The 18,251-nt window shown below is 29.3% G+C and overlaps 1 protein-coding gene across 1 annotated transcript in view; it reads left to right on the top strand.

The window, feature by feature from the left end:
- LOC143251635 (rho GTPase-activating protein 23-like) overlaps window positions 1–18,251 on the top strand; it is a 102,506-nt gene that overhangs the window by 40,611 nt on the left and 43,644 nt on the right. Inside the window, exons 4-6 of the mRNA XM_076502900.1 lie at window positions 2,341–2,377; window positions 9,656–9,830; window positions 15,290–15,344. Coding sequence (XP_076359015.1) covers window positions 2,341–2,377; window positions 9,656–9,830; window positions 15,290–15,344 — 267 coding nt within the window. The remainder of the gene's footprint in view (window positions 1–2,340; window positions 2,378–9,655; window positions 9,831–15,289; window positions 15,345–18,251) is intronic.

Here is an 18,251-nt window from a genome sequence, read left to right on the forward strand (position 1 = left end):
TTGGTATAATTTTACCAAGCAGAATTAGGGCAGTGCATAATGTCTTTGCTTCAGTCTGATATAAGCAGGTTGTTTTCATAAGCTATTCTCACCTTTCATTTCTGTGTCAACAATGAAGGTTAAGAATGGTAAAATGTTGTCAGTCCTTCACATCCTTGTGTTTAACCAGTCTCAACATGTTTCAAGACATTCTTATGCAGTATGATAATATTCTCAACAGTAATTTTTTCTTATGTATAACACTTTATTCATCATACATGATAGACAGTGGTGTAATACTAAATATTGTTGTGCATTAGCACTATCATATTTCTTCAACTATTTTATTCATAAGGGTAAAGATTTGTTACTGAAAATTTAATTTTCATATTTTGTTAGTCCATTAGGCATTACTAATTATTTGAGACTACTTACATCAATTAGTGATAGATTGAAGAGAAAATTACAATAGTATATACTGTATATACAGAACTTTTAACCTTTTTTAGCTTAAGTAACAATAGTCTGCAAGTAGTGTTACAACTTTCATTTTTACTGATAACATGAATAAGTTAAGTTATTTACATAATAAACCTCTTAAAAAATATGTACATTCTACTCAGTGAAGTTATAAAATGCATTTTATTAATTCATTATAAACTATATTCGTGTTTTTTAATGACCACAATGTATGACAAAAAATATTTCACTGTTTTAATGCTCTCTCTCTTACTTTTGAACCAGAGAGGTCACATGATTTCTAATGGTAGCTCCTGAGAGAGAATGTGTGTATTGAGCAATCTTTGAGAGCTCTACCAGTAGTCATTGGGGATCATGTACGGCCAAAATTTTCTCCGATACTCTGATAGTTTTGATCTGAAATATTTTTAATGCTATGTGTAAACTGAATATTTTTATACACACATTTTTAGTTTTTGAAATGTCTGGACTCCAATTGTATGTGTTGGAGCAGTATTATGGAATGTTCTTATATTTCAGTTTAGGTTTATTTAAGATCCATAGTGAATTCTCTTGTTTTTTTAATAAAAGCTTTTTTTGAACTTGCATCTGTTTATGTTGCATGATTTCATCATTATAAAGATTCAGTGTTGTTTTCCCCTCTACAGATGTTTGCTAATTTCTTTTATGTTCTGCCTGAAAACAGATTTCACTAATTTTATTATTCTCTCAACTTACTTGGCTGTTGATGTTTTGTAATAATTTTATAAACTAGCTCCAATCTAAATTTCTTGGTTTTGCACTTTTTATTTTTGAGTTTTTAAAATTGTTTATGATTATTCTAACAGTAAAGACTTATTTCATGCTTTCATCTTGTTTCAAGCATGTGTGACAAAGACCTCTTTTTCTTTCTCTCTCTTTTTGGCTAGAGAAATATTTTTCCACACATTCACAAAAATTGATATATTTAAAAAGAAAATCAAGGTTTCAGAAAAAATTGTGCATTTAGAAAATAGCAACCAGTGATATATACTTATTTTTTCATCGATTGCACATCTATCTCAAGTACATATTACAGTATTTTGTTGAATAAATTATTGAATTGCATAATTTTTTTTCTCAAAATTATCTTTTGAAATAGCTTATTTTACTTATTTTCATTCTGGTTAAAATGCTGCTATTCTAACATTAGGCTGTATAAAAACTACTGTTAAAACATCGTGCATTACATTTGTTTGGAAAGACATTTTAGAACTAAGTTAAAGCTATCAAAATTGTGGATTAATCAGCAATACCTCTCTGCTTTTCCTGAATGTGAAAACTGTAATTTTAAAATTCTCCACCAGTGTTTGCTGAGGTTAGTTAATAACTACCTTAATGCACACTTGGCTACTTCCCATTTTGCTAGTGACACTATTTTTACCTTAGTTGAGTAAAAGGTTTTTAACCATGGTTTAATATTCCTTTTTTGATTCAGTTATAGCATTCTTGTGTAGGATAGTAAAATGAAATAATTTCCTTTCTGCAGATCTTTCTTATAGTGTAATTTGAATATCCAGTTATTAGCAACATAAAGGTGTAGTTGACAATAGCATTCAGGCTACATGTGTTTTATTTGATACATAAAACATGGTTTCTCTTTTTTTTACTGCCAATAAAAGTATAAAGTCCTCTTTATGAGAGATGTGTATGTTTATGGATTTGTGCATAGTGATACTGCTATTGCAGCTTATTTATGCTTCTGATACTACCATTTTGATTTATTTAGAGTGAATAAGGTTAATGTTTTTGAGGAAAAGTTCTTTTATGTAGTTCTGAAAGGTTATAGAAAACAATAAAAATTATCCAAAAATGGTTCCAATATTTTAAGGTATGTTTTCAACAAGTGCTTTCTTATTGTAGGGTCAAGAGAAAGAAGAGCCTTATATAGAAAGAACAGGTAATTATCCTTAATGACTTTTAGAGGTTAGAATTTGTTATAAACAAAAACATTTATATTTGAACAGACCTTTGAAGTAAGTTAAATGCAAATATGCTAATATGTTTTACAAGTAACATTTTTTTTACTAAAAAGTAGTTTTATGAGTTTAGTTTCTGCTAAGTGTGAGCAATCTTGACCATTTTCATGTGTTATGAAAGTTAATTAGTATAGACGTTACTTTTTATGTTAGGTACAATTTTATTATTGGCACCAAACATTCATTTAAAAGCAGGAATAATTTAAGAAACTTTTTGTTCCTGCCTAACTCCATGTTTTCTTTGGTTATAAGTTTCCAAGGCCATTAACAAGCTTTTCTTCAGGTGAGGTACATTTTTCTGATTTAAGAAATGTCCACTAATGAATACAGTACTTTGTGTTTTGAAATAAAATTCATACTACTTGATGAGCTAGGTAATTAGTGATCTGTTAACTGATTAATTAACAAGCTTATTAGTCACTTAATACATGCACATAACTCACTGTCATGTCCATACAACCAAAGGTGAAGAAGGGTGCATGTGCATTATTTTCATTACTTATTTGGAAAACATGTTAACATCTATGGAATTTTTCACAAAAAAACAATACTTGACAAATGAATCGCTAATATTAGCTAAACATCACTACTAAGGAATCACCATAATGTTTCTTTTAAAATATGTAGTAATCTGTTGTAAGTGACATGGAGACATACTTTACTTTTACCATTTACCAATAAGATTTATTTTGTTTTTAGTTATTTTTTAAAGTCATGATTACATGTTTAGGTAATATAAACATAAAAATAATACTCAGGAGAAAACCTGTCTTCAGACTTAAGAAAGGTAATAACTGAGAATTAAGTTACCTTTCAATTCAGAGTTTTGTGAAAATTTGTCATACATGCAAGGCAGTTACAATGTTTAAATTCAGAAACAATATTTTTCACTTATCAGTAACTTTTTGCAACAATTTTGTGTAGTGTGTACACTTTTTCATACAATTCAGTATTGTTTTACATGTTTATAAGTATGTTCATGACAATGGAGGGGCCTTAAGTGTTCCAACTGGTGTTGTACAAATATAACATTTACAGAAAATAATACATTGTAGAAAAGAACATTTATAGGTTATTTGAAATTACAGAAACTAAAAGAAACATAAAATTATACATTAGAAAAACAACATAAACATTATGATGATAAATATCTTCACTTAAAATAACAATTTAAAAAGTTAAAAGTCTGTTAAAGGTTTCGATGACTACTTGTTACAAAACATCAACAGTAAACAAATGTTAAATATCACAATTAAGGAAGGTGAGTTAATGTGTTAACATTCTCCTGATCCAATGATGCCTTTGTGGCATTTAAAACATAATCTGCTCTACTGAATAACCTTTCTGTGGGAGTACTAGTTGTTGGAATTGCCAGATATTTAACTGTAAGTCATCAAAGTTGTGAGCATAAATGGGCATCATCTTCCCAGAACCTCAGTGGGTTGCCTTGTATATGTTTTAAGCGAGAGGCCGTGTACCTGTTCATTCACTCTACAACAGTCATTTCATACTTCTGAACTGTGGACTGTGTAAATAGATGTCAGCAGCTTCAAATCAGCAAGGTCTTTTTCTTCATTAGTAGTTCTTGAACTTCTGGGCATTGAAACTACTTGAAGGTGCCCCTTTCCAAACAGACTGACTTTGCTCACCTGAACAACTGAGTATTTGGTGTCAACAGTCTAATAACTTTATCTTATATCACATTACACCCTTTTCTTTTCTTACATTTGTTCAAGAATGGCATGTCTTTATGTCTGGCATCGAAAAAACACACTTTCTTCAAAATGCCAACAGTGGTATATTTGTTTTCAAAATCCTCAAACTTTCCTTGTTTAATTTACATCATTACTCCCAAGTTTCCTTTGGATTTTTCCAGGAAGATTTTTAATTGATGCATTGTTTGTAACACATTCAATACAGCAGCATAAGATTCATTGCTGAATTTTTAAGTAAGCTGAAAGAGTATCCACATTTCAAGCAAATTTTCAACATTACTCTTCTAATTGTGACATTAATTTTGGTTTATTAAACTCCATTGCTGCTGCACATGTGAGTTGTTGCTCTGCATTTCTCTTCAACGTGTCATAAATGCTGTTTCACCTAGTCTTGCAAAGAAAAGATGCCTTATATTTAAGTTGTATTGCTTATTTACCAGACAATATTTAGCAATAGCATATTGATGGAAATGCTCACCCAACTTAGAACAGTGTGAATTCACTAAGTCCATTTTGGCCTTTATATCTTTCTTGGTACACAAGTTCAGGAAAGGGCAAAATCAGGATTCTAAATTTTGCTCCACATTACTATCAGCCTTCACATAGTCAGAAGCATGTCTAACACAGTTACTTCAATCTATTTTTATTCAAGATATTCCAACTGTTTGGACACTGAGGAACAGCCTGAACTATAACTTCAGCGTTGTCAGGTGGTGGAAGCTCACAGTATTGAAGAATATTAACTTTTTCAAAATCCATCCTTCATTTGCTTATGAAGTGAATAGTCAAACCAAGGTACTGGTCATTTGCTCTAGGGGACTATATATCAAAAGAAATTACCACATCTCTTGTCTTAGAAAGTTGGTCCAGAACTTACTCAGATGTTCAGTTCTGGGATAAGAATCAAACAATGTTACAAAGCTAGGTTCTTCCACAGTTTGCATCAGATAGATGCCCTTAAATATGTAGTTTAGTAATGCCTATGTTACTTTTTTCTGTTTTAATGTTTCCCTAAAATATTTAGCTTTAACTGCTTTTGGTTGTTCTGTAGCTGATTCTCTTTCAGTGACTGTTGTACATATGTTGAACTTGCAATATTGTAACTAGTGTTGCTAGTATGTAATATTGTGTTAAAGATAATGATTCAGTTAAAGCTATTGGTGTTTGAATTTTAACCATAGTACTCTGATATATTTCCCTAAATGCAGTACTATGGAAAAAGTGTAAATGTTTTTGCATGTTTTTTAGTAGTGCTGCTTAATGTCTGTACTACTTCACAATGGGTTTACACATGTTCATCATGATGTTCTTGTTCCCACATAGCTGTGTTATTCATTCCTTTGCTGTCATTGATTGTTTTCTGTACATTCTCTTACTTTATGACTGAAGTTAACTTGTGACATGATTTTACTTTTATGAGCAAATTGCTTATGAATTGGATATAAGTTTCAGAATACATTTAGGCTACTAACCTTAAATCAGTTTATTTTAGTATGATATTGAATGCTGCATAACTAATCACAGTTAAGAAAAGTTATAGGATTGTTATGGGAAAACTGAAATATTTATTACATAGTAAACGTAATTCTTCATTTAAATATTGTTATTTATCAAGTATAATATTGTTATAAAGAACTGTGATATATAAATTTAAAGCATTATTTACTGATTAAATTAATTTTTGATTAAAACATAACTGTTCGTAGTTTTACATGATAAAACTGTAAAAGACTGTGTTACCGTGAATATATATGATATATATATATCAGATAAAATTAGTTTGTTCCAAGCAGTACATAATTTACTGTTTAGTAATGAATTGAAGAAAACTTGTTATAATTGATACTACATGTCACTTTTGTTAATGTTAAAATGATTTACAAGGTGGAAATCAAAGTATTATAAGAAATATTAAGAAAACAACAATAACACCAAAGAAAACTTGAACTATTAATGTTTCAAGATTTAAACACCTTTTCAAAATCTACATTTTGAACTGTAACACCTTTTTATGTATTGTATCAAAGTAGTTGAATTTTGATTAACAATATTCCATAGTATGTTTAACATACAAACACAGTACTTAATGCGAAACACCATACATGCTCAGTGCTATGTGGTGTACAGGATACTCCAAAATTCTAAAGCAGTGATTAGTATTAATTTACTTGCTCAAAAGTTTGTGACAACTTTGGAGTGCCTATAACTATGTAGTTACTCAAATGGTTTCTAACAAAGGGAAATAGGTAATTGTAAATAATATTCATCAGGCAAATATGTATTTAACCCAAGTAAAAACCTTGTATTCATTAAGTAGCCTAAATTTGACCCTTTCAAATTGAGTAGATCAGAGTGTGCATGTCACAACCTTTTAGTTACATTTATAATCTAGTTAAACTACTTTACTATCAATGTACATGAATGAACTTGTCATCAGAAAAAATAGTTGATAAACCAAGTTTTAATAGTACTTTAGTCTTAAATTCTTAATTTAAAAGGAAATGTTAAAAAAAAAAATCATCTCAACCTACTCTGAAAATGGTGATATTTGTTTGTCTTCTTTCTTCTAATTTATTTACCACCCCTTTAAGACCTTTTGTTATTCAACATAAATTACTCATAATTATTACTTGGGCAAAATGTAATTTTCATATTCTAAAATCTTGTATGGTTTCTGAGCCATAAACTAGAAAATGAGGTCTGCTTGCCACATCCATCTGTGACATTCGTTTTTTCATGAATTATCAGTAGTTCTCTATGATGTTTAATATTCTGTTATTTATAACCAAGTGAAAGCCAAACCTTCATTCTATCAAATTAAATATTATCTTGTTTTATGCACAGATAGCTTGTCAGTTTTGCTTCTAGTTTAAATTTGATTCTGCAGGAAAGACATTGACCAGCTTAGCTAAGTATTTAACTGCTCTTGTTGCAGAATTAGAAAGCCAGAATAATTGTGATAGTTATGGGACATATTATGTTACTTTCAAGCTATTTTCCATTCTTTGGAGCCTTGTCTTAATACATAAATTATTTATTGCAGTAATATAAAAGTAGGGTTAAATGTCATCTACAATTAACAGCAAAAAGATGATGATCCAGGGAAGTACTTTATTTTTTGTTTTTCACCTGTATTCTTTATTATTATAAAAAAACAAATGTAAAAATTAGAAACTTTTTAGGTTAAATTAGTTAAAAGAATGACGATAAAAAGTTTTGTGGAGTGACCTTTTGAGCATTTTGTTAGTAGCCTTTGTGTGTTATGTAATTCAGCAGTTATCTGAACTGCATGTTTGCCAAGTAATTTCGTTTTTCATAGTGGGAATATTAATTTAGACATAATTCAAAGGGCAAAAAGACAATAAAATTTTAAGTAAAACAAACCTCATATAGATTTAGTGTAGAGAAAATAACAGATAAGATGTAAAGTTTTTCTGAGAAAAAAAAATTGATATTCATTTAGAGACTTTCAGGAATATGGAAACAAAATTTGAAAATTTTTACACAAAAAATATTCTTAATTTTAACAAGTCTCACTTTACACTTGGAGCAGTCATCACTGACATCATATAGTTAAACAGAAAGTTTGAGTAAATATAGTTTATTGAAAATTCTGATTTTTTGTTTACAAAAGTCTTTTAAAGGATACTAAAAGCTTGCTAAATTTTGTGAAGACAATATTTTCAGAGTCATAGAATGTATACCACCCTGAGTACATTGTAGTTATAGGGTTCTATAAAATACAGGTGCCCATTCTGATAAGGTTAAAAGTAAAACATGAAAATTAGAATAACATCATTTTTTCTTATAAGATGTTTGGTAATCATAATCTTATCTTGCAAAGTTTGGAAACCATGAGGGAATGAATGAGGACACTAGGAATGTTTGCATGTTGTATTATGAAAAAACAAACAAAAATCTTGATAAATTAAACAAGTCTTTCTTGTTTTTTATTAAGATTTTCTGCACATGTTGTAAGGAATTTGCAAAAACATGATCTAAACTTAATATGCATGCATTTTACATTGCAATTTATCATAATTTGGATGAAACTTTGTAGAATGGACAGCAACTGCCTGTTGCGGAGACATAAGGACTTGAAGACGAAAGGCGAAGATTTTCGAAACATCATCCTCTACACTGGTGTCTCTGCAACAGGCAGTTGCCATCAATTCTACAAAGTTTCATCGTGAATACTCTGCCTAAACAATCTATCAAAGAATCATAATTTTGATTAATCAGTTATTGCAATAATCGTAAACAGTACTGATTGGAAACATTAAATTTGATTGATCAAATGCATACGAGTAGGGATTAAATATAGTTTTGATTAAACAAAAAAATTATATTAGTAAAAAAAATTCAATAAATCAGCTACTTTGCTCAGCTCTGATTACTTGTGAGTAGAAGATAACTATATGTGATAAATAAACCCAGAGCTAAGTTAGTTAAGAGAAATCTGAAAAGTATACCAATTATTTTTCAATGGCCTTTAGGTTTATTACTTGCATAGCATGTCAATATAATTTTCCTATATCGTCCACTTACTGAAGCTGTGCATATATTGTAGCTTGTAAAACATGCACCCAAGGAATTAAAGTAATACAAGTTGTAAACTGAAGTATATATATATATATATATATATATATATATGTATGTATGTGTGTGTGTGTACATAGGGAGAGAGAACAAAATTTTAAATCTTTATACAACTAATGTTTTACAAAACAAGAGTTATTAAAAACATTCAACTTGCATTGCTGACAGGAATATAGTTTCAAAGAGATGATTCGTATTTTTACATAATTTATTGTCATTTGTGTGGGTAAATTAAGAAAGTTGCTGTACAACAGACTTTAACAATATGAAACAAAAGATGCTAAAATCATCCAAGCAAACAAAACCTATAATTGTTTAAATGAAAAGTTATGAAAAAAGAAGCATAATCTTAAGGAACATTTTTAGAATGATTTTTTTAGCTTATAGAGTCTCATAAAAAGCTAATAAACCTCTACAAATATTGTTATTTATAACTTGGATTTATTAATCAAGGCATTATTTATGTCATTAGAAAACTTGCAATTCCTTATTTTTAATACATTTTCTGTATTTAAGTGATAAAATTACCACCTCATTATACAGAAAACATTTTGCATCAGGCAAGGAGCCTTGAACAAGTTGTAAGTAGAAATGTTGTGCAGTTAGAAGTACAAGTATTTCTTAATATCAATGGCATGATTATACATTCTGATAGTTTTAGTTGGTTATTCTTGTTGAGATTTAATACACAACTCATAAGTTCTGAATCAAATATTGTTCATTCAGTTGTTACTGGGTTAACATATTAGTGTGATCTTAATTTTACTACAATATGTGAAGTTAAATAACTCCTAAGAATTTATACAATTATTGTTAGTTGTGTAAACTTTGTTTTTGCATTAGGTTTTAACAAGTAGATACAAGTAGACAAATGTTTTTCTTCAGCAGAATGCAACCATCAGAGAAGAGAAGCTATGGATACAATTTTTGTACGGGAGGTGAAAGAAGGAAGTCCAGCTCATTCTGCAGGCTTGGTAATTGGTGATCGGATAGTGTCAGTTAATGGTCATCCCATTACAGGAAAAACCTATCCAGAGGTCATTGGTCTAATTCAGAACAGGTAAAATGTTTTTGCTCTTTAAAGTTAAGATACTATACATCGTAATGTGCTCCAGCAGTTGTATGTTCTCTGATTATTTTTATTAGTTTAACATATCCATTAGACTTTCCTGGTATTGATCTTTATGACAGTTAAATAGGAATGAGCCAATTCATTTTGTTCAAAGTGAAGTGAATAAGTGTCCATTGTAATGTTCTGGAGACTTTAAAATTATAAATGTTTCATGATGGTTGAAGAAGTTATCTTGTTTCATTATAAGAGACAAAAATAACAAAAAGACCAAAATATAGCATAGACCATTGCTGCATTTGTTATCAACATGGATTAAAAATTGTCTTAAAAGTAAATAATAAATAAGAAGTCCAATATGGTTTTCAATTTCTATGTTTAGTATGTTAAACACCTTATTTGTTAAATAATTCAGAAAAGAAAGTTATTAGCATGAATGTTACATTTTTCAGAACTGATAAGTTTAGTGATTAAAAGCTTGATAAAAGTGGCTTATGCGTAACTTTAGTCTTTCATTCTTATAATTTCAGTGATATAAAACTGAAACAAAGAGTTACAAACTGATATCAAAAGTAATTGAAACAACATAAATTAGCCAAATGCTGTGTAGCTTTATTGATTGTTGAAACTTGGGTGAATTTTATTAAACAGTTATAGTGATTATAATTAATATTACTTAATGATGGTGCACATTTAAAATAAGCCCAAAACAAAAAAAATATCCCTGAAGTAAAATACTTCTGTCAGAATGACCTGTTTTTTGTAAATTTAAGTTGTAGTGTATGCTTAGTTTTAAAGTTTCAGACCAAGTGAGTGGAAGCTGAGCTATGTTTAACAGTAAACTAATATTAGCTTCAATGAACTTTAAGATAAGAAACACGGACAGTAAGGACGAAATATGTTTCACAATCTTGTAAACAAGTACTGATTCCATATTATTGTGAAAGCAATAAATGAAATGTGCTCTCTAATCTATTAAACTATAGTTAATGCAGAACTTCAGGTTTAGTTTTTCTGGAGAAATGTTTTTGTACTTTGCATTATCTAATGTTTACATCAAATTACATTCTAGGCCTCCACTTACATTCTATGTAAGACTAATTGTGTTGCAGCTTACTTTGATCTGTTAGAGTATTTAACTTCAAATATACATAATATAATTCAATTTTGATAAGTAATGAAATGGTCAGCAAATGTTTATAGAAAAGGGAATGTGTATAGAAACCTCTGAGAAAACTATTGACTCTTTCAACATGGGCATGGTCAAGTTGACTGACCACATGACCTCTTTGTACTCATTTAAAGTCTTCATTGATATGATACTTCTAACTTTCAGTATGGTGTGCATATCTTTACAAAATTTGGGAGTTTCACAGTTAAAATTATAAGTTTTTCACTTACAAAAAAAATCACTTTTAGTGAAGTATTTGTAATAATAGTTATCCATGAATATTTTGAGCATTTGTTTTGAAGAAGTCCCTGTATGAAGTAATTTTCACATTAAGTTTAAAAATACTTTTTCTCATCTCAAGTTTCCATTGTGTAATCATTAAAACCTCCTAACTTTTTTCAGTAAAACTTTGTATTTTATCTGTTATTGTTTCTACCCTATCTCAAATTGGGATCATTCAATTTGACTGATTTTGTAATCTCTCTCTCTCTCTCACACACACACACACACACACACACACAAAAGAAATAAATTTAAATAAGTTTGTTCTTTCTAGAATGGTTTAAAATTGTAACATGAAGCTACATTCATTTATTCTAAGTAGCTTTAAACTTGTAACAGTGTACATCTATTTATATTTAAATTTTATTGTTTGATTGCCCTGTGAACCATGTCTTACTACTATCCATGCCATTATAAGTTGTAAATCACTTGAAGCACATGCAGCTCACATTACACTTCTGAATTACATTACCATGAGCTACAAGTTGCTCACATTTGACTCATGACATTTTTTTATATTATTTATTTTACATAATCTGATCTTAACTGCCATATAAAGATCCATATTTTTATAATTTAGTTACTTTTCTTATAGTAAATAAAGAATAAACATGGAAAACAAGAAATAAAGTACTTATTGGAACTTCTGTTTCTTGGTATTGATTGTTGGTAAAACTTAAGCATATTTTCTTATACTAATGGTCGTATTGCACAAAATAATTATTTAGCTAAATAATTCATCAAAGAACTTAGGATAACATGCAAAAATCAGACAATTTCCTTTAAGAAGCAGTTTTTCTGTCTGTCTAACTTGGTGGCAAGTGCAATTACAAATTCACCCAAGCCAGCCATTGTGATTCCTACATGAATCAAGAGTTGTATTATCAGTAAAATTGATGCTTATCTATTCAGAACACTATATAGTAAAATGTCATTTGATAGATGAAAACCATGACTTTCTATTGGTTATAGGTTACATATAGTTAAATATGAGAGAACTTAACAAATCCTGAAATAGAGGATGCAACAGGTGGGTGTTGTAGTTTAGGTCTGTTTTTAATTCAGTAGCTCTGTAACCAAAGTTGAAGGTTATAAAACATATGGTTTGTCTGAGCAATGACAATTTTATATTGAGTAATTTACATTCAATTTTTGAATTTTTGCAAATTTACCACCAAAGTTTTAATATAAGGAACTTTAAAATATATCAAGCCACTAAACTGATCTACAAGAAAGATTCTCACAAAATGTATTGCTCCCTTTGTTTCGAAAAATAATATATATGTACTACTATATGTTTATTAAAATGTAGATAATATTAACTGCAGTTTCTAGCTGAATTCAATATTGTTTTTACATTTTGTTATTAGTGTCACAAAAGTAATTGGATGAAAAGCAGAATATTAGTATTTTCTTTTTGTGACAATGATTAAATGATTACATAATATTAAAATTATTTTGTAAAACTAATATACAGGAAGATTCTTGGACCATCTACCTTTCTTTTCGTTACAAACTTTGTTTTCTGTTACGTTTTTCTTGTTTGATTTTGTTTTAGTATTACTCAAAGTTTGAAATATTTGTAAGTGATTCTTGTCCGTTTGTTTTGCAATCAGAATCCTGTAAGTACTAAAATTAGATGCACATCCAAATCCAGGATGTTAATCTTGTATCTGGAACATAACTGAATAAAAATCTCTTCACATTTTGTTCAAAAGTACTTTGTTAACCACAGTTGCCAATGTTTTATGTAAGGTTAGACTTAGAACCAACCACTGGAAGTTTAAACAAGTAGAAACCTAATACAGAAGTTTGTTTGAGAGAAGCAATACCAGATAAGAATACCAGTGACACAGGAAAAAAAAACAGGCATGTGGAAAACAAAATAACAAAAACTCAAAAGAAGATAGATGTGACAATGAAAGCCTTTGTTTTGGTAACAACACAAAAGGTAGTCACAAGATTAAGGAACAACTAGTGCAGATAAAACACCTGGAATTCAGCACATCTGGTTGCATTTATTTATAAACATTTTCCATTCAAAGTATGCTTCAAATATAAATGTAGGCTGAAGGATCGCACAGTTCATGTATCGGGATAAACATAGATATTAGCTTATTGTTTCATGCTTGGTTTTATTTAGATAAAAATACAAATCGGACTTTTTGAACAGATTGAGGTTACAATTTGTAGTGTAAAGAAAAGCTATTATAAAAGCTTCAAATGATACAACAGAAGCTGTTTTGAGTAAATTATTGTTAATAGCATAACTAAATATCCCACATCTCATTTTGAGGAAGACATTAAAAAAGACACTTTTTTGTAATTGTGCAGAATTTTCATTTCACCTTTTCAAACACAATGCAAGATTAAATAATGAACAAAATAAACATGCATATTACATCATTTAATGAAGTAAAGTGTCCAATTTCTTATTTTTAAGAGTGTTTCTAATTATATATTAAACTGTAATTGTGCAATCAAAGAAGCTGTGTATTTCCATAATCTCTGATTTGTAATGTTTACTCTTAGAGTGAACTCACTGTCACTGCTGTAAATATCAGCCATATCATTTTTATTACATTTTGATGCTGAGCAAAATTTCTACATATCATTCTTTTAATGTAAATGAGTTTTTTTTCAAATCTGACTGGTGTAGGCTTTCACACAGTTGTATAAGGTACAAGAAGTGCTTCATTTCCATGCCTTATCTGTCTTTGGAGTAATATATAATCTGTTACATCTAATCTTAATCTCTCTGCCTTACTCCTAACCTTTACATCTGGGTTATTCTTAACATTGGGTACTTGACATACTGTTTTGCTAGTAATGCTTTAATTGTCAACTCATCTGTGGTCCTGTTGCATATATTAATCTTTATGAACAAATGTCTTGCTCTTTGAACAGAAACTTAACTTTTCTAATTTTATTTGACCACCTTGGTTGGAAATGTGTTCGTAGAGGATTATAATCTTGTTTGATTTTACATCTTTGAGCAAAATTATTTTTCGTTTTTTTATGACAGTTTTATACAAAGAGATTTTACTTTAAAAGTAATCTTTCGTGAAGACAATTCATGCTAACTAATATCAGGCCAACTGTGGTATATGCTTATTCATATATGAAAGGCTTATTAAGAGTTTTTTAATTTCACTAAGAGCCATGTTAATCAGATAATTAGGGTGCAATAATTTTTACTGTTTTGAGAAGTATAACAATAATGCAAAATAAGCAGTTTTTTAATATAAATTTCTTTTAATATTATCATCGGTAAACAAGTTTGTCTTTTAAAAAATGTGATGGGATGATAGATGTAATTGATTTTTGTAGATAAGTATTTTCACATATAGGTTTTATCTGGTACCCATCATATATTGGATGAAGAAAAATACATCTTCATTAATTATAAATTGTAATAAATAAAAGTTAACAGGAAGATTGTGCTTAATAATGACTTTTCTTAATATATTACTTTACTCCAATAGTTCTCAAACTATTCAGGCTTGTTGGAGCACATTTCATTTAAGCTTTTTTTAAAAGCACAAAGATAGGTCTGATCTTAAAAATACTAAAAAACCTTGTAGCAAATATTAATATTTTTACCACCTACTCATCAATAGGAAAGATGAGATTGTTTCTTTTTCTTGCATAAATGAAGAATATGTGGTGTGATTTCTGTAATTTAAAACATAATAAACCATTAGTAACTCTATGCAGGTATAGGGAGAGTCTAGAATAGAGGAGAATAGTGTTTATATACTTGTAAAGCTGATATTGGGCTTATTACAAATTTTATTTTTACAGTAATTCCTTCATGTAACATACTATGCTTTGAGAATCTCTGTTCTAGGGAAATCAAGATAAGTGTTTGAAGGAATTAATTTTGATGTTAGTGTGAAGCTAAGTTTTATGTCTCTTTTTAGAATATGCATTAAATTTTGAGCTGAAGTACAAGTAAGTGTATTGTTATTAGTTTTAAATTTTATTATTTTCCCAGCAGCAGAAGCTTGGAGTTGCTAGTTGTGCCAAAAGAAGAGGACATTTTGCAATTGGTAATATTTTCTGGTTTAAACAATTCTTAGAATATCTGTTTTATGTATTGTGTGGGTGTGTTTTCATGTCTTTTTTTTCTCTCTCTCTCTCTCTTCCCTTTCCTTATTAGTCTTAGTTCAGTATTGAAAATTGTCTGGGTCAAATATAGATGTATTAGTAGATATAGTGTTAGCACTATTTAGTTACAAGTACTTACATACTTGCATTGTAAGTTAATGAAGGCACAAAAAAGAGGATTATAAAACCTTTGCTAAATGACCTGTATTAGTTAGAACAATATTTTAAGGAGTTTATAATTTAGTTTATAATGATGTTGATGGTCAATCTGCTTGAAAAGTGTGTTGCTTATATTTTTGGCAATTAACATTTTGAGTAATCCTAAAATGGCTACATTAAAGAAAAATGTATATTCAGCTGCATTGTAATAATAGGAGAAATTAGTGAAACATACACAAATGATAAAGCTTAATGTTTAATTTTTGTTGTAAGTTACTTTGTTATAGTATTTATCAAAAAATAAGCATACTTTATTTACTAATGCTGTTCATTTTATAGACATGTAGTTTTGTAATCTGTCTGTATTGTGTGAAATGCAAATTGTTTTATACATCAATTTGATGATTAAAAGATGAATAGTTAAGACTTGGTTTAGATAAGTAATTATGAAAGGTTATATAATTATTTTCACCCTTGCTTTTATCACTATTAAAAAAACATTTTGACTTCTCATTTTATGGAATCAATTTAAACAATTGTTTTAAACTATTCAGATAATTTTTTAAATATTTCTTTATCTAATTCATCTGGACTGGGCATGACATAATGTTTATCAAGTTGGACTCTGAATTTAAGGGGTTCATAGATTTTTGTCTAGTTGTCAAAGTCATGCTCTAAACTTTGATACAGTGTTTGTATTATAACAGTGAAAACCAAATTGCATTCATTGATTAGAGTAGTCCAAGAATTAGCTATAGGTGTTGCTGATTAACTGCAATGTGATGGTCAATCCCACTATTTGTTGGTAAAAGAGTAGCTCATAAATTTGCAGTGGGTGGTGATGACTAGCTGCCTTCCCCCAAGTCTTGTGCTGCTAAATTAGGGACGCTTAATGCAGATAGCGTTTGAGTAGCTTTGCGGACAATTCAGAAACAAACAATCATTAAGCTTTATTTCTTTTAATTTTGATCTGACAATACCTGGATTTTAAGGTACTTGCAGTCTGCAAGTTTGAATCTCAGTCACACTGAATATGCTTGCTCTTTTAGCTATGTGGACATTATAATGTGATGATCATTCTCGCAGTTTGTTGGTAAAGGAGTAGCCCCAGAGTTAGTGGGGGAGTTGGCTAGCTCTGTCTCTGTTAAATTATGACAGCTAGCAAAGATACCCCTCAGGTAGCCTTGTATGAAATTCAAACTAAACTAAATCTTTTCATTTCTTTTAAATTAAAATTTTTTATTTTATTTTATTAAAAATTTATTATGGTAATTTTATCCTCATTCATAAATGTTTACTATTTTAGCACACTTACTTTTACTTCTGCTATAGTTTTATGAAATGTTGATAATTGTATCAGTTCTTGATAGACCAGTTTTGAATACTGAACTCAGTATTTCATGCAAAGGTGAGAAAGGTATTTTTAATTTATTACTGATTTTTAATGTTTAACTTGTTCAGTGCTGTAGACGAGATAACTCGTCCAAGCTGATTAGTGACACAATGCCACGGACGAGTTAATTCGTTCTCAGTAATACTCAACTTCAGTGCTAGATGTCAGCACCATACATGCATTTGACCTACTTACGAATTGTTTTACTTTCGATCCAAAATGGTGTCACGAAAAAGTTACAAAATGAAGAAACATTAGAGTTGTATTGTAGCAGCTGAAATACTTGGCAATCAACGGGTTAATGTGTACCTCAAACTGTATCCCAGAAACTTAGTCATTAGGAACTAAGGTTCACCAATTCATTTTAGAGTAACCAGGCAAGCCTATCAGTATTATTCAAGTCAGATTCTTACTTAACCCTCAAAAACACTGTACTAAGAAAATGCATTGTATCCAAATATGGTTTAGGAATTCTTTGCTACAAAAAAACAAACTGATTTTGCTTGTGGGGTCAAGATTAGCCACATCACTTGTAGATGTGTTTCTTTGCCATCATGAGAAAAAGCATCTGTAGGACTGTCCTGTGTAGTTTAATCCAATATACTACAGAAGATCATGGATGGTACTTTTATCATCAATAGAGAGGTTGAATATGTTGGGTATTTAAGATATCTCAATAGGAGACATTTTAAACATTGTCACTGTTGATGAACAATACAATCATGAGCTTTCTTTGTATTGTATTCCTTAATAATTATAGAAAATGTGAATCTAATTTTATTTTAATCTATAAAATATTATATCATTGTCTTTTGAGAAACATCTGACAAATAAGAATGCAATGTGTATACATTAAAGAACTAATTCATGTAATTAACAACTGTATTAATAATACTGTGGTTAAACATTGCATCAATAACTATGACATTGCCCATATGAATATTATTTCAAAAATCAAATTCTGTGAAAACAGAATATTTTTTGCTTAAGCTGTGTTTACATATGTTTTCTGTACAAAAATCAATTCCTTGTCATATATATTTTACAACTTTTGTTTTCCCATGTCAAATGTTACAGCTTAAAATTCTCGGCATTTATAATCTACATGACAAATTAAGACATTGTTAGAATTTAATCAAACAATTTGTTTCATGTATGATATTTTGAGGCTAATTATTGTAATTATTATGAATAATAATTTAAGCCCAATTTTATGTCCTTAATATTAGGTACACTGCTAAAATTCAAATCAAAATATTAGTGTATTAAAGTATTACTTTTTTTCTGAAGGTTAAAG

The sequence above is a fragment of the Tachypleus tridentatus genome, chromosome 6, assembly GCF_004210375.1.
Source record: "Tachypleus tridentatus isolate NWPU-2018 chromosome 6, ASM421037v1, whole genome shotgun sequence".
NCBI lineage: Eukaryota > Metazoa > Arthropoda > Merostomata > Xiphosura > Limulidae > Tachypleus > Tachypleus tridentatus.